This window comes from Microtus oregoni, unplaced genomic scaffold (assembly GCF_018167655.1).
Source record: "Microtus oregoni isolate MIOR12 unplaced genomic scaffold, Mior012 000056F_ref0000123, whole genome shotgun sequence".
Taxonomy (NCBI): Eukaryota; Metazoa; Chordata; class Mammalia; order Rodentia; family Cricetidae; genus Microtus; species Microtus oregoni.
In genome coordinates, this window is record NW_024543832.1 from 11190435 (window position 1) to 11210408 (window position 19974).

At 35.8% G+C, this 19974-nt stretch overlaps 1 protein-coding gene across 4 annotated transcripts in view; it reads right to left on the reverse strand.

Annotated features, from left to right (window-relative positions):
* Ppp3cb (protein phosphatase 3 catalytic subunit beta) overlaps positions 1-19974 on the reverse strand; it is a 46633-nt gene that overhangs the window by 22717 nt on the left and 3942 nt on the right. For all 4 annotated transcript variants that reach the window (XM_041638894.1, XM_041638892.1, XM_041638896.1 and 1 more), the window contains exons 2-8: positions 12079-12279; positions 11312-11436; positions 7999-8110; positions 3558-3703; positions 2739-2878; positions 2557-2634; positions 2358-2452 (exon numbers count right to left, since the gene is read on the reverse strand). In XM_041638894.1, coding sequence (XP_041494828.1) covers positions 2358-2452; positions 2557-2634; positions 2739-2878; positions 3558-3703; positions 7999-8110; positions 11312-11436; positions 12079-12279 — 897 coding nt within the window. The remainder of the gene's footprint in view (positions 1-2357; positions 2453-2556; positions 2635-2738; positions 2879-3557; positions 3704-7998; positions 8111-11311; positions 11437-12078; positions 12280-19974) is intronic.

Genomic DNA, 19974 nt, shown 5'->3' on the forward strand with positions numbered 1-19974 from the left:
TCTCAAAGGTTTAAGATCAGAGAATGTATTCCACATGAAACCATTAAAAAAGTACAAAATATTTTATTTATGGCTGTGAGCCAACTCTAGCCATGAAGTATTTTAGAAATGTGTGATCTTTTTTTCAACTCAGAAATGAAGGTTTACGGGGCTGGAGAGATGGCTCAGTGGTTAAGAGCATTGCCTGCTCTTCCAAGGGTCCTGAGTTCAATTCCCAGCAACCACATGGTGGCTCACAACCATCTGTAATGAGGTCTGGTGCCCTCTTCTGGCTTGCAGGAAGAATATTGTATACATAATAAATAAATAATTTAAAAAAAAATCTGTCTTAAAAAACAAAAACAAAAAACAAAAACAACAACAAACTAACAAAAAAAAAAAAGAAATGAAGGTTTACTCTGGCGGGTAATTTTGAGATTTCAGTTCATGATTAAGTTGCTTGGTGCTTAGGATTTCAGACAGAATGTACATCATGATGGGGAAACACAGCCACAGAGGACTGTTCATCTTATGAGTGGATGGGTTATTGTCCTCTCTCTTTTTGTTTTTTTTTGTTTGTTTGTTTTTTGTTTTTTGTTTTTTCGAGACAGGGTTTCTCTGTGGCTTTGGAGCCTGTCCTGGAACTAGCTCTCTAGACCAGGCTGGTCTCGAACTCACAGAGATCCGCCTACCTCTGCCTCCCGAGTGCTGGGATTAAAGGCGTGCGCCACCATCGCCCGGCTTGTCCTCTCTCTTTTATTTTAATAATGGAGATGTTAAATTCAACATTTAAAATTCTGGTTAACATAGAACCAAAAGCAACCTTGCTTTGGGTTACCATTAATTCAATAGGTATGTCTTATCCCTTAACCAACTCATATGTTGAATAAAAATATTTTAAGAGTAGCCTCAGAAATTATGGGCTGATACCAACATCTCAGACTTTTAATTTAAAGGAGAAAAAGAGAAAAATAAGAAATCTAGAAAATTGCCTTATGGGTGGGAATGAAAGATCACAAAGATGCCCACTTTAATATAAACACTCAAATCATAAGCATCAATTATGCATGAATCAGAAATACTGAGACATTTGATTCTGACAGAGCAGACTCACTGGTTTGAGTTTCAGTTTTGAAAATTATAAAAACCGATTTCCTTAGCCTCCTAAGCTAAACTGAATGAGAACAGACACCAAGGCAGCAGTCAACTCAACACTGACTAGGCGCTCCTTTTACATTACGAGAAAACAGAGCTGAATAGTGAGGGTACTAGCCGACAGATGCAATCAATTCTGTTCTTGATTAACTTAGGAATGCTACTTATTAAAAAAATGAAGCCATATTTCATTAGTTATCTCTATATTCCTATAGCATATTCTATATAAAAATGATCTAGTATGCTGTTTAATTCCAGATAAAGTTTAATCTTTTAAATGTCAACTAGTGCCACCAAAAACTCTTCTCTTTCAAACCATGACCCACATTTAGCAATGACCTTATTATCTTTCTAAATGCACCTTTTAACATCATCAACCTTCTGTTGATTTATCCTGGCACATCTACTCTAGTCTGACTCTAAAGCTACGAAATAGTCAACTGAATTCTAGACATGTCAAGACAGAATAGAAACTGGCCTATAAGTTCTCTCCTCTGAAGACATGAACTATGTAAAGCCCCATCTCATCTTCCATGTCCCAGGAACATATTTAACTAGATTATGACCCTGAAGCTTCTCAATCAGTAAGTTATGTTAAGAATAAAATGAAATCTAATCTTTATAGTCAGATAAAATTAGGAGCAAAGGAAGGAAAATGGACGCTACTGGAAAAGGAGGTAAAGAAGGGTATAAAAAAATCTAAAGGCAAATGAAAGGAAGAGAGGGAGCCTTCTAAAAGCAGACCATAGGGGATTTTTTTTAAGGCTCAAATAAAATCTTGAGGCAGTAATAAAAGACTACTGGGACAAAAGAAAACTTGAAAACAAGAAAAGAAAACATGTACTTATGAACATAAAACAAACAACATAATAAACAAGCAGACACTGCAAATAAACAAAACGGTGATAGCAAAAACTCTATACAGACAAGAAAACATTCAGTTATAAGAGAAGATTTAAGCGAGGGGGTTTAAGAAAATCATCTGTGGTTGTGCTTAACTCTGAGCACATTTACAAATGGCTTTATGAGCAACAGGTTGCAGAGCAGGTTGCACACAACTTGGTTGCACATTTTCAATTTTACTTCTTTTTCTCTCCCCTCCCTTATATCTTAGTTTTTATGAGATTTGGACAGTTTCAAACAGTGCCCCCTAATATTTTTTAAAGTAAATTAAAAGGCTAAGTTGTCTATACAGATTTTTCTTTTTATCAACAACATCTTACCTTTATTATTGTAGACATCTAAGTAATTAGGTGCCGAAAAAATTGTTATTAATGAAGGGAACCCTGTAGTTTGACTTTTTCTGTACATTCTATAGCTGCAAAACAAATAGCTTAATATGCATCGTAAAGCATCAATCATGATCACTAAGTATGATATGCATTCAAGTGTAAATTTGGGTCAGGGAAACAGAATTCTTACCCTGCATCTTGAGCTTCATGAGCTCTAATAATCGATAACAAATTATTGTTTTGCAAAAATTCACACACTGCTGGATAGCTGTAGGGGGAAAAGAGTAAATTAAGTAAAACCATCCTTTTTGTATGAAGTACAAATTATGTTACATAATTAAAATGTGATTAGTTTTGGACATTTTTCCTTACTTATAAAAATAAGAACATCCTCGAACAGTATTATGACTAAAATGTTCTTGTGATTTTTCATTTCCAAAGTCTTCAGAAGGATCAGACCATAACAAGTCACACATTGGTCCAAATGCAGGTGGCTCTTTAAATCTATCTAACTGTGAATAAAAGACACAAAGAAGAAATAACTCACCAAGTGAAGACAGAATGTATATAAGGGATAGCAACTTGAATACAGTCTGCACTGCACTGTTCTAAACGATCAAGAGGTATTTCTTTGAAATCAGTCTATTAATCAGTACATTAATTTTTTCCCCCCAAGACAGACTGTCCTGGAACTCACTCTATAGACCAGGCTGGCCTCAAACTCAGATATCTGCCTGCAACTGCCTCCCCAGTAGTGGAATTAAAGGCATGTGCCACCACTGCTCGGCAACATTAATTTTTATCAATATCTAATTTTACCAGTGAAAATAAATCTAATGCTAAATTTGAAGACTTTAAAAACTCTCTATCTGGGTGGTGGCTTCAGGGAGGCAGAGGCAGGCAGATCTCTGAATTCAAAGTCATCCTGATCTACAGAGATTTCCCTGTCTTAAAAAACAAAAACCTCTTTAAATCAAAAATACTGTGAACAGGGGCTGAAGAGATGGCTCTTTCAAGAGGTCCTAAGTTCAATTTCCAGCAACCACCTGTAATAAGATTTGGGGCCCTCTTCTGGCCTGCAGGCAGACACGCAGACAGACAGAACACTATATAATAAATAATTCTAATAATAATAATAAAAAAAAAGAATACTGTGAAAAGAAACCAACTATAGAGGTTGGTTATACTCACTCTCCTAATATCATCCAGTGTATGTATTTCCGGTGAAAGTCCACCATGAACACAAAGAAATTGTTGGTTTAGAAGTGCAGCAAGGGGCAAGCTGTCAAAAGCTTCCATACAAGCTTCATAGACTCTTTCGGAATACTTAATTTTACCTAGAAAGAGAAAAATATTAGCATTTGAAAAATTTCAGTTATTTTAAATTTGTTTTTACATTTATTTAGATGTATGTGTGTATGTGTGTGTGTACACACACAATTGCAACAATTGCAAGATTCAGTTCTCTCCTTCCATAACATGGGTTTTGGTGATGGAACTCAGATTATCAGGTTTGGTCTCAAGTGCCTTTATCTACTGAAGCATCTCACAAGCCCAATTATTCTTAAAATATACACCAATACTGGATTTTTATTTCTTATTCTCTTCATAATATAGTTTTTCTTTTTTAGTGAGTTTGAAATAGCTACTTTCAACTATTAAAGGGAAATGTCCTAAACTGACTACTAAAACCAACGTAGGGAAACTATAACACAGAAAATACCTACATGGAGTCAGAAGTTGAGACTGGGTAAAAAAAAAGCACAACAACAACAACAAAAATCAGCAAAAATGAATTTACGGCACAAAGTAACTTCTGTACCATGAATACAGTGGTGACCAATACTATACAATTGTTAAGATTCACAGAAATATAACACCACGAAGAATGAAGTTTACAGTACAAAGATTTTTTTAAAGCCTCTTCCATCCTAAGATTCAACAGAAATATGCAAAGTTATCAGTCTCACAAAGATAAATATGTGTTCTCTCTAAATTTATTTTGGATATGTAGTTGATGGTCCTAAAATATTATTTAAAAATAAGTAAATAGCCGGGTGGTGGTGGCGCACGCCTTTAATCTCAGCACTCGGGAGGCAGAGGCAGGCAGATCTCTGTGAGTTCGAGGCCAGCCTGGTCTACAAGAGCTAGTTCCAGGACAGGAATCAAAAGCTATGGAGAAACCCTGTCTCGAAAATCAAATAAATAAATAAATAAATAAAATCTCTAAAAACAGTTCAATTTTGAACTTCCATACAACTAATTAAAAAAAATTAAAGGGGCTGAGAGATGGCTCAGTGCACTGACTGCTCTTCCAGAGGACCTGGGTTCAATTCCCAGCACCCACATGGCAGCTTACAACTGTCTGAATGTAACTCCAGGTTCAGGGGACTCTACACCCATGGCAAAACACCAATACACTTAAAAAAATAAATAAACAAATAAATAAAACTGTACTTTGGGATTAAAGTTTTAACACTATCTTAATTCTAATACTAAGCAACCCTAAAATTATTATTACAACAAAATCACATCATCACAATGAAATTCAAAGTTCACCCACTTAAAAAATTGGAGGAGTACCAGGTTCCTCTTATCTAAATAAAGGCTTAAAACAAGCAATAAAGCAGGAAGCTAATCAGAAATACATGAAAGAAAAAAATCCTATCAAATCATCATTTATTTTTAAGGAAATATGCACATTCCTGAGTCCAATACGCTTTTAAATTTCTAAATGTTTTAAGTGACTTTTTAAATGGATATTTGATAGTCATCTAAAAAAAAAAAAAAGACCCTAGTTCTCCCCCCCCCCCCCTTATTTATTTACTTCTAACTTCAAGACAGAAGTCTATCTTTTTTTTTCTCTTTCTGGTTCTTCAAGACGGGGTTTCTCTGTAGCTTTGGAGTCTGTCCTGGAACTGCTCTTGTAGACCAGGCTGGCCTTGAAGTCAGAGATCCACCTGCCTCTGCTTCCCAAGTGCTGGGAATAAAGGCAAAGGCTTGCGCTGCTGCCACCCGGCCAGCCTCATCCCCACCCTGGACTGACACCAGTCTATCTTAACCACAGGGTGTCCTAGCTGAGACACCCTGCCTGGGTCAAAATGTGGGAAAATATGCACATGCAGTCTGGAGAGACGGCTCAGCCACTATAGAAGGCTAGGCTCACAACCAAAAATATAAAATATGCACATGCATGGGGGTAGGGAGGATTATTAAACCTTAATCTTTAGTTAACAACCAAACATAAGAAAACTTCTGGGGCTAAGGATATGGCTCAGCAACTCAGAGAACTTCTTGCTCTTCCAAAGCACTGGAGTCTGAGTCTTAGCATACACATCAGGTGGCTCACAACTATCTGAAATTGCTCCATGCCTTTCCAAATCTCTGGTCTTCACAGGCACTGACACTCACCAACTCCCAGAGAGACACATGCACATATACATAATTACAAATAAATCTAAAAATAGAAAATTCCTATACATTAAGCACCCAGTGAATCTTAACTGATAAGTCAACTGTTTAGCAATGTGGTTTAATAAAAATTTTAATTTGAACTCTTAAACCAACACGTATTTTCTATATTTCATCTTATGTTTTTGACTCCTCATTCTTGAAGTTAGACGGCTGTATTCTATGCTGTTTCTTCTTTGTCTACATGTCTCTACTTTTTACTTTTTTTAAAGACAGGGTCTCAAATATGCAGCCCTGGAAGTTGCTATGTAGACCAGACTGGCCTCAAACACAGAGAGATCCGCCTACCCCTGCCTTCTAAGGGCTAAGATGAAACACATGTGCTGTCATGCCCAGGCAGTTTTAAAATTACAATCAGTTCTCTGTATTAGTGGGTTCTTTATCTGTTGACTAAGCCAACCTCTGATCAAAAATTATTTAGAAAAAAAATTCCTTCACAATCAACACATAGACTTATCTGTTCCCTTTTAAGTATTTCCTAAACAATACAATAACTTCAGTTATTTTCACAGCATTTACACCATAGCAGGTATTAAAGATAGTCTATGAGAGAATATACACAAGTTATAAGTAAATACTATATATTTTTATGAGACTTATGCAATATATACATTTGTGTATGTACAAGGGGTCCCTCTAACATCATGGAATAAAACTCCTATTTTCAGAACTTAATTTGAAGACTTAATATGGTTGCAGATATTAATTAAACAAGCTCAACATATTGCAATTTATAATTAGTCTTAATAACAGAAACCTGGAGTCAGATATTAGGGGCTGAAAGCTGAAAGATCAGAAAAGCAGAGCCATCAAGCCATTAGTTCCTACCTCTACAAAATCATCCTGCCTCTTCAAGTCCTTAGACTGAATGCCTTGCACTTGTGTCTCCTCTCCTTATATTCCTCTCTTAGCTCAGCCACATCCCTTTCCTGTCTCCACCTCCCTAGTGGATTAAAGGTGTGGGTGACTCCCAAATACTGGGATTAAAGATGTGAGCCCCCCACCTCCTGGCTGTGTCACTTTGCGACTGGATCAATGTAGTATCGCCCAGGGTTGCCTTTAACTCACAGAGAACCATCTGCCTCCCGAATTCTGAGACTGAAGATGTGTGGCCTGGCCTCTATGGCTAACTAGTGGCTCACTCCACACTCTTGATTCTCAGGCAAGCTTTATTTGTTAAAGCACAAACAAAATATCACCACATGCAAGTTTAAAGTATGAAAAAAAAGTCAACACTGCTCTATATCATCTAGTGGTGGATAGGTTATTATTGCTTTATTAGGAAGAAAAAGGATAAATACTGTAGGTTAAGAATTTCAATTCAGGTATGGAGAAGTGGCTCAATGGCTAAGTGCACTTGTTCTTCCAAAGGACCTGAGTTCAATTCCCAGCATGCATACCAAGCAACTCACAGGCATCTCTAACTCCAGCTTCAGAGAGATATGATGCTTCTGGCCTCCAGGAGTACTCCACATATGTACACATACATACCCAAAGACATACACAAAATTTAAAGCAGTAAAAATGAATTTTAAGAAATAGTAATCTGAGTTCATTAACTATGTTTGAAATGGTCTATAATGGTGACAAGATAAATATATGTTTTTCAGGATGCCTTAAAATTGAGACATAGAAGTCTGCAAAGGAGGCCTGGAGATATGGCTCAGAGATTTAGAGCACTGGTTGTTCTTGCAGAGGACCAGAGTTAGATTCCAAGCACCTACATAGCAATTCATAACCATCTGTAACTCAGGTTCCACGGGATCTTCTGACGTCCAGGCATACATGTGGTACATACATACGTGCATGCAGAAAAAACACTCAAACACATAAAATAAAAATAAATCTTTTGATAAAAAGCTGTCATGAAACAATACCACCACCTCTCTTGGTCTTTGTTAAATACATATAGCTTTATAAATACATAAAGTTATCACACCACTTTTAAGACGTTCAAAAATATATGAAAAAAATCCAAACTATTCTTAGGTACATCCATAAAAATGTTAACAGGAAATAAAACTTGAAAATACTTAACATTTTTTCTCAAAAATGTACATGGAATCTGTTCTTATGTGTTATACTGTAAAGTCTTCATATCTCTTACTATCTATGTCATCCCCAAAGAACCACTGAAAATATTTTCCCTGAAAGTACTCACATTCCTGCTTAAAGGTAAAATATTCAGTAAGGTGTCTGCATTCATGGTTGCCTCTCAGAAGGAATAATGTGCTTGGGTATAGAATCTTCAAGACCCATAAATATAAGACACACTGCAAAAGAAAATGTTTCCAGTGAATTTTTCTTAAATTTTATTTAACTATGTTGATCTTTGCTTCTTTTAACTATATTAACCTTATAAATTCTGTTACTCTTTATTACTGCCATTTAATCCATAATAATAACAAGCTTTATGAAATTAGACTTTGTATTACTGCTTCTGACTCTCCTAGAAAAGTATCCAGCAAATAGAAGACCAAAGAATACTTGTTGAATAAATCAATCTACTTAAGATTTATAGATTATTTAATGTAACTTAGCAAAATGGCTTCCTCCTTAATAATTAAAAAAAAACAAAACACTAAAACAAAAAAAGCTAACAGAAGAGTATTTACCAATATGCTGAGCACTGGAGTGCTTGACAATTCTTCTCAAACAAAAATTGTTTCTTTTATTTCTCAAACAATATGATATATGATCTTCACTTTATCTTAGCCAAAAGGCCAAAAAGCAATTATCATATTACCTCTATTTTACATATAAGGAAACTAAAACAGTAAGCTAAGTAACTTGTCCACAAATCACACAGCTCTGAAAAAATACAGGTTTTGATCCTTTCATCTTAAGCATTATGCCACATTGCCTAACAAGGGGCCAAGTTCTATATTTGCTTTGTTGTTTGCAAACACTTCCTTACACAATGCAGGTGTTTATTAGCTAGCTAATCCAGTGGTTCTCAACCTGTGGGTCTTGACCCCTTTGGAGTCGACCGGCCCTTTCACAGGAGCAGCCTAACACTATCATAAAACACAGATATTTACACTACAATTCATAACAGTAGCAAATTACAGTTATGAAATAGCAACAAAAATAATTTTATGGCTGGGCGTCACCACAACATGAGGAACTGTATTAAAGGGCGGCAGCATTAGGAAATCTGAAAACCACTAAAATTTAATTCAAAGAAAATGCAATTTTTATAACAAAAACATTGAAACAAACAGCATTTTGAATACACACATTTCTCTAGATTTAACATAAAAAACTAACATTTTATGTATTGTTTTAAGAAGAAAGGGCCATTTCAAGTAAAAACAAATAGGGCTTATACAATCATACAAAAAGAAAAGTTAGAGCTGGGTGGTAGTGGTGCACGCCTTTATTAATCCCAACACTCAGGAGGCAGAGGCAGGGGGATCTCTGTGAGTTTGAGGCCAGCCTGGTCTACAAGAGCTAGTTCCAGCACAGGCTCCAAAGCTACAGAGAAACCCTGTCTCGAAAAACCAAATAAAAGAAAAAAAAAAAAAGAAAAGTCAGAACTGAGTGTGGTGGCTCATGCCTTTAATCCCAGCACTTGGGAGACAGATGCTGGAGGATCTATCCAGACAGAGTGAGTTTCTGGACAGCCAAAGCTGTTACACAGAGGAACCCTTAGGGGTGGGGAGGAGGATGAAAACGGGAAAAAAAGAAAAAAAGAAAAAAATTATTTTAACCAAGTACACTGAAGTGCATAACTTTTTAGACCCTCATTTTCTTGGGGGAAAGGAAAGGTAAAACCAAAGAAACATCTACTAAAACTAACTGTTCTTGGTTTTGATTCTTTTTCTTTTCTGTAACAGTATTATTAACTAACTAAACTACAAAATAGTCTTAAATGAGTACATATACACCAACATGCTCAGTAACAACTAAGTTTTACTTCACTGATTTTATCAATTATACTAAGTTCTTTGTTAGGCAAGACCATTTTCGAATTTTTCTTAAGGCCTCGAGGTAATTCAGCAAAGATTAAAGAGTTTGATAATGAAAATATGAATGGGAAGAAAATCCTAGGATAATAAAATTCCTAAGGAATGGAATGAACACAGTCATAAAGTCCTTATTGAGAAGTACAATATACTAAAAACACCTTAAAAGTGGATATACACAACACTAAGTAGAATGGAAATTTGCCAGGTAAGAAGGCCTCAGTAGGGCTGGAGAGATGGCTCAGAAGTTAAGAGCAGCAGTGGCTGCTCTTCCAGAGGTCCTAAGTTCAAGTCCCAGCAACCACATGGTGGCTCAAAACTATCTAATAAGATCTGGTGCCCTCTTCTGGCCCACAGGCAAATATGCAGGCAGAACACTGTAGGCATAATATATAAATCCTTAAAAAAAAAAAGGCCTCAGTACCTATTAAGACAGGTGATGAAAAGCACAATAGCACAATCTTAGATTCAGACTGCTTGATTGAGCCACTTACTAACTATATAACTTTGGCCAACTTAATTTAACTTCAAACGTTAGGTTCCTCATCTAATGAATGGATAAATAACAGTACTTACCTCATAACAATGTTCTGAGGACTAAATTAACCAGTATCTGTTAATGCTTAAACCTGGTTGGAATATATTAAACGTGTAATATAAATTATATACTGACAGAGCTTTCACTAAGCAAGTCGCAAGTCTACCTACAAATCTGCCCTATAGAAATAATAGGGTAAATACACAGAAATATAGGATTACAATGTTCCAATAAGACATCACTTGTAATGAAAAGACTAATTTCATAAAAGAAAATGGTAATTTTAAGTGTCTAACAAGAAGCTAAAGTTTGTTTATTCAATGGAAAATGATTCTGTAGGTTTGTATTTACCAATATGTAAAATGTCACAGTATACAGATTATGTAAAGAAATGTTTTAATATGGTTCCATATTCATTTAAATAAAGAGATATATATGTTAGAAACTACATCTGTATTTTCCATACTTTATACATTCAAAATGAAAAGGAGCAAAAAGAATCACTGAATTAAGTGACGAACAATAGGTCATTTTAATGCCTCTTAAAAGTTTAAAAAATTGTTTTGGATATTCTTGAGTCTTAAGAGCATCATGATGAAATAGATCTACAGCATTATATAATGAATGCTTCACTTTAAGAATTTCATGGTTTAATGCCCTTAGTGGCAAGAGAGGTAAAGAAATGACTATCATTAGCTCATAAGCCATGAGATAACAAGACAATAAAGACCTCAGTCTGCTTATCATTTCCACTGAGGAAAAAAACAGTAATTATAAGAAACAATACAAAGAAAACTAATTGAATAGTCTGAAAAAGGAATAAATAATAGCTTTTCCTACAAATTTCAGAATATACAGAGGTATTAAAAAGAACCCAATACAAGTATTTTTAGGAACTTATTGTACTAGGAATTAACAGAAAATCTATATTAACAATAGCAAATCAAATGATAGTATATAATTATTACCTCTATACTAAAATAACCTCTGTCCACATAATCACCAAGAAAAAGGTATCGTGTATTAGCAGGTGATCCTCCTACTTCAAAAAGTTTCATCAGATCAAAAAATTGGCCATGGATGTCACCACACACTGAAACAAGAAGATTATTAGATATGAAGAAAAGCCTCTGAATTAACAAATATTATTTAAACTCTAACTGCTGTAACATGAGATATTATAATTGCTATCAAGAAATAATCTGAAGAGTGGCCCAAGAAAGAGTCATCATAGAGATGATATTTAACCAAGTGCTCATGTGCTCAATATCTAAAACAAGATGTAACAAAAGTAACAAGATATGTCAGTAATGAATTTTTCATGTAAATTTATAAGGCTCCTTTTTTAGAAGCTAAGTAAGCACTTCACAGGATGACAAGATTATATTGCTAGTAATAAAACTCCCATTTCAACTTAGTACTTTTCAATGACCTTAAAATGATCACATAAAAATTCTGATTATTATAAAGGTATTTGCCACTAGTAATTAAGAGCATAGTAAATACTGAATCAAACTGAAGTATGGCCAATATAACTGATGAAACCTTCATAAAAGCATATTAGACTAGCCTCATGTATGCTTATTAAAAACAAAAACTTAAAATACAGACCCATAAAATCAAGACAATGTCCATTTAATATCAATCAGTATATAATGTGATTGAAAAGGAAATAGCTTTATCTCCAATCAACTAAATACTGGTTTAATAACATCCAAAACACAAGTAAGTTTACCTGTAATTGGAGCTTCTACTTCTATCATGGTTTTCTCCCGCCGCAGTATGGCAGCACCCTCATTGATAATTCTAAGTGCAATTTCTTCATCTACCCGACCTTCTTTAACCAGGTGGTTCTTCAGAACATCAACCCTGGGTATCCCATCCATATCAAATACTTCTTCAGATGTCAATCGATGAGTTGGGGGAAAAGGGACAGCTGCATATTTTTAAATGAACACAAAATAAGTAACAATATATTAACACAGAAACTAATTGGATTTAGATAAATAAAACTGAAAATAAATTTCATAAATATTCAAAGAGGTTTTCTTTATTTAATAGATGTTAATTTAATCAAAATTTTTCTTAAAGAATGATCAAATAACACTATTTGGTTTTGAGATGAAACCCAGGTCCTACACACACACACATACATACATACACAAACACGCACACCTTTTTTTTTTTAAGGGTCTCACTATATAGTCCTGGCTCTCCTGGAATTCACTATGTAGACCAGGCTGGTCATGAACTCAGAGAGATCCACCTGCCTCTACCTCCTGAGTGCTGGGATTACAGGTGTTCCTCCAAACCCAGCTTTTATAGTTCTTTAGGTCTATAAAATCTGAGGACAGCCTAGGCTACTGAGAACTTGTCTCAAAATTAAATAAGTAAGCAGACAAACAAGTATAAATGAAGGAAGCTACTTAGCTAAATTCTGTAAGACCTGGGCTCATGGTAGAGTGCTTGTCTCACAAGTAAGGCCTTAGATTCAACCCCTAATGGTAGTGGTGGTGAGGGCGGGTAATAATAAACTATATGTAAGAACATGTTCTTTGTTGAAAATAGTAAGAGAATTGATTTGAAAAAAAATTCAAGATAACTAAAGATTTTCTTAAAAAAAATTTTCTTGGGCTGGAGAGATGGCTCAGCGGTTAAGAGCATTGCCTGCTTTTCCAAAGGTCCTGAGTTCAATTCCCAGCAACCACGTGGTGGCTCACAGCCATCTGTAATAAGGTCTGGTGCCCTCTTCTGGCCCGCAGGCATACACACAGATAGAATATTGTATACATAACAAATAAATAAATAAATATTTAAAAAAAAATTTCTTTACCACAATACATTCAGTCAGAACTCATATTATAAAATATAATTACTACATAAACCTGAATAGAAATAAAGTGCAAACATAAGACAATCTTCCATGCCATTTTTAAAACAAGTATTATAGTGTGTATGTGTCTACATCTGCAGTTTTCAACCTGAGGGTCGAGACTTTGGGGTCAAATGACTCTTTCACTAGGGTCACCTACAACCATCGGGAAAACAATTTTTTTTCATTATGATTCATAAAAGTAGCAAACGTACAGTAATGAAGTAGCAAGAAAAGTAATTTTATGGTTGGGGTCACTACAACATGAGGAACTGTATTAAAGCGTCACAGCATTAGGAAGGTTGAGAACCACTGGTCTGCATGATGTATTGAGTGAATATGCCACAAAATGTGTGGAGGTTGGAAGACAAATTTAATTTGTAGGTTGGTTTTTCACTTCCATCTATACATGGGATCCAGAATCAAACTCAGACTGCCAGGGTGGGGCAGTAAGTGTCTTTACCTTTACCTTTGCAAGTTCATCTTGCATGTTCTTAATACAAACATAAAAACAATGTTTTCTAAACAACTTGAATATGATCTTTTAGGGATGTAGATAAAACTAAAGCCAAATGTTTATCTATGTAATTTAACTTATTTTACTGCCCACTGGGTTCTGGGGAAGGAATTCAGGTCCTCAAGCATTCTACTAATTGAGCCACTTGCCTAAACATACAGAGTACTATTTTTAAAAATCCAAGCATCAATATTCCATTTCAGATTGGCTTCACTATATAAAACCGAAATTATTTTGTGTTTGAGTATTCTATCTGCATATATGTATGTATATGTACCATATGCATGTCTGGTGTTCTAAGAAGTCAGAAGAGGGTATCTGATCACCTGGAACTGGAGTTATGAATGGCTGTGAACCACCATGTGAGTGCGGGAACTAAATACAGGTCCTCTGTAAGAGCAGCAAGTGCTCTTAACCACTCTGCTGATTTCTATCCATCTCTAAAATTCAAATTACTTTATCATAATATAGAGGTCCTTCATGACGAAATACCTACCTATATTTTACCCTCATCTTTTACCACTACCTTATATTCTGAAATATTCTGTTTCAGACATTAACTTGCTTTTATTTCTTAAATTACATTAATTTAAAACTATTTTAGTCAGGCATGGTAGTGTGGAGAACAGTGCTCAGGAGACAGGGGTAGGTATGTCTCTGAGTTTGAGCAGCAAGGTACAAGCCAGCCAAGCTACACAGTGACAATCTGTTCCAATAGACAGACAGACCAACGATTGATTTACTTTGCATGTCGTTTTGGGTATATAATCTCAACTTATGTTGGAGGAATTGAGACAAGGTCTCACACTAGCTCAGACTCATCTGGAATTCACTATGCCCACGCTGATCTTAACTTCCACAATCTTCCACCTTAGCTTCTCACACCCAGGTACAATAGGATGTTTTATGCAAGAACCACCTCGTTCTGTTATTCCTTGTCTTTAAATCTCATTTAGTGTTTCATTCTTGGAAACTTTTATGATACTCTCAGCCTACATTAACAGTACCTTTTATTTTTGGGGTCAGATAACACAGGACATGGCAAATACTTTTATTACAACTTGCATCGTTAAATGCCTATCTTGAAAGTAATAGGGCTATGTCATTTATCTCTATATATCAAATGATCCACAATATACACAGCTTATTCAACTATTAGTATGTGGTAGTTTCTAATATACCCATGTATCTTAAGACCAATTTATGTAGCAGTGCCAATTTATCATTTAGTCTATAAAATGTTTTCCAATACACAGTCTCACATGATTTTCAGAGACAGCTTGTGTGATCAGATAGAATTCATCTTCATTTCATCAATGGACTCAGAGATGTTAAGTAGCTTCTCAAGGTGCAGAGCCATAGCTCAAACTAGGTCAAAATGATGCTGTAGGATCATCTGTTTTTATATCAACATAATGCCAAAATCATTTGACCTAAGGGATCATCAAAAGGCTCCTCAGGCAGGAACACTGGTGCATAACTGTTACACTAGCACTTAGGAGGTGAAGGCAGGAGGAATAAGAATTGAAGGCCAGCCTGAGCTCTGAGAGATTCCACCACAAAAGCCAAACCAAACCAAGGCTCTTCATCAGTCTGATGTAGAACTATGGAGTAGTCACATGACCTAAGGAAAGATTCATTCATACAATAGCATTATTTTCAAATTTGCAAAGCATCCCTGGGATGAGTTAACTGTGGTTGTTATTTAAGTATCCCTTCATCAAATGTTGTTTCCTTCTTTGTTGTTTTTGTCATGGTATCACTACTGCCCATCATTTAGATTTAAATTTTTGTGGAGATTTCCCCCTTTAGGAATTTTAGATTTTTTAAAAGATTCATTATTTTTGTATATTTTAATTATTTTAGATTTATGAGTGCTTATCTGCATGTATGTACGTGTGCATGCCTGGTACCCATGAAGATCAGAAAAGAATGTTATATTCCCTGGAACTTGAATCCTGGATGGATGTTAACCACTAGGTGGGTGCTAAGAACTAAACCAGTCTTCTGCAAAAGTAGGAAGTAACAAGTGTTCTTAACCACCGAACCATCTCTCTAGTCATATTTTTATTTTATAAGTGTGGACCTGAGTCCACATGTGTGGGGATATCCATGGAGGCCAGAAAAGGGCATGAGAACCACCAGAACTGGAGTGACAGGTGGTTGTTAAGCCACTGGATGTGGGTACAGAGAATTGAACTCAGGATCTTTGCAGGACAATGGCTCTTAATCATCGAGCCACTGTTCCAACATGACTCCAAGTCTTTATGATTATTCAAATCTTTCAATTTTCTTACATCTTCATTGCTGAATTTCCTGAAATGTGTCAATATACACTCAATTTCTTATCTAAGTTCTACTTGAAAACTTCAATTCTACTATTCATTCTCAATAGAACAAAGCACAGCCAAATTACCTAGCTCAAAATTTTATGTAGTTTTATTTTTGTTTTAGTTTTCTTTGAGATAGTTTTTTCCAATTTAGTTCAGGTTGAGGCAGAATTTAAGAGCCCTCCTGTCTCTGCCTCCCATGTGCTGGGATTAAAGGCATAAACCATATGTTTGGAAGGTCTCTCTACCACCATGAATACTATACTCAAACCTGGGTTATCAGGCTTACACCGAAATGCTTTACTTCCTGAATCATTTCACCACCCCCCACCTTATATTCTGAATCATGGTCTCTCACTAAATCTGGAGTCTCCTGGTGCTGCTAGACTAACTAACCAATGGTCTCTGCCTCCCCATGAGGCCCTGGCTTTAAGGTGGGTACTGAGGATCTGAACACAAGTCCTCATGATTGTACCACAGGCACTTTACTGAATAACCTGAATCAGGGTCTTTCTCAATGTGACCATTATCAGTCTTTAACAAATAACTGCAGTCTGTACTTCCAACTGTAACTGTTCAATCCATAAAGCAAATGCAGTCTTTTTGTTGTTGTTGTTGTTTGTTTTTGTTTTTCAAGACAGGGTTTCTCGGTAGCAAAATTTAGTCTTATTATCCCTTAGTGTTGTTTATCTGATTCATTCCCATTCTCCATCATCTATCCAGTATCTATCTACCTCCTACTACTATTAAGCATAATCAGACCTGGTTTTTTTTTTCCCTTTAATTGATGCTTTGGTCATCCATTTCTTGTACTACTCTACTAACAAAAGTAAAACTAATTAAAGCTTCTGCCTCCTTTAATAATTTGCTCCACACAATCTTATCAGTTAGCTTTCAAAACAATAACATTACTATTCTACTTTAAAATCTTCAAAAAACAGTAACAATGATGGCTACCATTGATTCAGTACTGGCCACATGTCAGGCCAGGTACTATGGGACATACTATACACATACTATCTTCATTAGTATGCCAGAAACTCTGTACTAAGACCATATTAGCTTTAGTTCTGATGAGAAAACTTAGACCTTGAATGTTAAGAACGTGTCTACATGAGGTTATTCAGTGGTAGAGGTAGTTTTCAACACCAGGAAGTCTAATTCTAACTACAGCCTGCATCCTTAATCATCCAGAGGTTTGCCTCCTATTACAATCTTAAATTTCATTTCAGTTTTTCAACTTGAAACACAAAGGTCCCAGCATTTGAGAGGCAAAGGCAGGTGGATCTCTGTTAGTTCAAGGCCAGCCTGGTCTACAAGAGCTAGTTCCAGGATAGGCTCCAAAGCTACAGAGAAACCTATCTCGAAAAAAAAAAAAAAAAAAAAAACCACAAAAGTTCTTTTCCAACTTTATCCGCCATTCCTTGCTAAACACCTTACATATTACTACCATGCTTTAAAAAAAAAAAAAACTCTATACTTTTCTGTTTTCTCTATTCCATTCCCACTCACCTTTCAAGGAGTACCTCTAAACATTACACTTAGTGATGCTTTTCCTTTAACTTTAGATTACTGTTAGATCCCTTTGTCATTCTAACAGCAGTATTTATTTAAACTGTCCCCCCACTATACTAGCCACACTAAGACTGTATCTTAGTATCTTTTATTTTAAAATAGGGTCTCATATATCACAGACTGGCCTCAAATTCCCTACGTAGCCAAAGATGTACTTGAACTTCTGATACTCCTGACTCAACTTCCCAAAGATTACAGGGATGTGTCACTAGGCCTGATTTATGTGGTACTGGAGATGAAACTTGAGGCTTCCTGCATGCTAAGCAGGCATACTACCAACTGAATTACATCCTTCAAAAAAAAAATTCCTAGTAAAATGCCTGGTACAGAGCATGTATACAACAAATGTTGCACAAATAAACAACCCTATCTTATTTCAATCCTACCCATCCCTCAAGACTTCATTTCTCTTATTAATATATATCTATCTCCCATAAGAAGAGTGTAGTGGCACACATTTTTAACTCCAGTACCGGGGACGGATGCAGTAGAAGCAGGCAGATGATCTGGGTTCAAGGCCAATCTGGTCCTTGAGGGGCTACATAGTGAGACTCTGTCTTTTAAAAAAAAAAAAAAAAAAGAGCACTGCCAGTGGACATTACTACCTAATTTGAACGGAGACAACTTGCTAGTTCTGCAATAAATATTAACCATATCCATACTCAAAGAAATTTATTAACTTTTTGTGAGTACTGATATTCCCAAAGATCAAGGTACTACCTCTTTTTATTCTTTTAATTTTATTGATTTATTATATACACAGTGTTCCACCTGTGTGTATGTCTGCATGTCAGAAGAGGGCACCATTATGGATGATTGTGAGCCACCATGTGGTTGCTGGGAACTGAACTCAGGACCTCAACAGCCAGTGCTCTTAAGCTCTGACCCATCCCTCCAGCTCCAAGACTTTATCTTTTACAATGCCACTCTCTTTTTATAGGCTATGAAGCATAAACAATTACTACTTCATAACTTTGTTTTTCAAGACAGGGTTTCTCTATGTAGCCCTGGTTGTCCTGGAACTGGCTCTGTAGACCAGGCTGGCCTTGAACTCAGAGACTCACCTGCCTTTGCCTCCTAAATACTAGGATAAAAAGCATGTACCAACAACATCCAGCTTATAACTCCGATGTCCTAAAATAAATTTTATGTATAATCAATCAAATAATTAGCTCAATTATTCACCTCTGAATATAAATTAACATTTTTATGAAGTCATATGACTGACACTAAAACACATTTAATACATCAAGGTTCTTTTTTTTTTTTCTTTTTGGTTTTTCGAGACAGGGTTTCTCTGTGGCTTTGGAGCCTGTCCTGGAACTAGCTCTGTAGACCAGGCTGGTATCGAATTCACAGAGACCCGCCTGCCTCTGCCTCCCGAGTGCTGGGATTAAAGGCCTGCGCCACCATTGCCCGGCTACATCAAGGTTCTTTTCACCAAACTTTCCCTTATAATCCTTGCTTATTCATTCAATAGCTCTGGCTTTCAGCTCTCTACTGAGCAGTTGAATTTCCTTCTTGGCATTTTTCTTATAAGATAACTTACTACCATAGTCCTTTCTCTTCTCTTTTAAACACAAACATAAGTTAATGGTCTCTGTTCCTTTGCTTTTTCTAGGACACACAATACTAAAAAATTATCTTAGTATGGGTTAAAATTTTAATGGGTAAAAAGAAGAAAAATCATTTTAAGGAGTTATCTTTATGCAAGATATTTTGTAAACAAAAAACTAACATTCAAACTGCTTTTAAAATATTAAACCTGTGAGCAACAATGAAATCATTATGTGATTCTCAAGATATGAATGAATCATTTGCAAATCTCTGGCAACAACTGAACAACTCTGATAAAACTAAGGTACTGGAAATAGTCTGGCAAATGATCTCAGACTTATAAGCAGAGGAACCTAAATGAATAAAGCTGCCCATTAAAAAAGAAATACATTTAAAACAAAAAACACTTTAGCATTTTCACTCAATATGAGAATGTGATAATTTATGACTAATGAAACTAGAAAACTGGAGGGAAATGTTGAATATAAAAAATCAATTATCAGGAATGCACACCCTTCACTTCCTGAAAGCAGGAAGATAAGTTCAAGGCCACTCTCAGCTAAATAATCAACTTTGAGGTCAACCTCTGGACTACAAATGACTCTCAAAAAAAAAAAAATAGTCAATAGGGAGCTGTGTGAAATGCCTAAGCAGGTATAGACACTTGCCATCAAGTCAGACATAACTGGAGTTGATCTGCTAGGACCCACATGGTAGAAAGAGAACTGACACCCACGAGTGCCATATTGACTGCAAACGTAGAAAGTACAGTCATTTTTT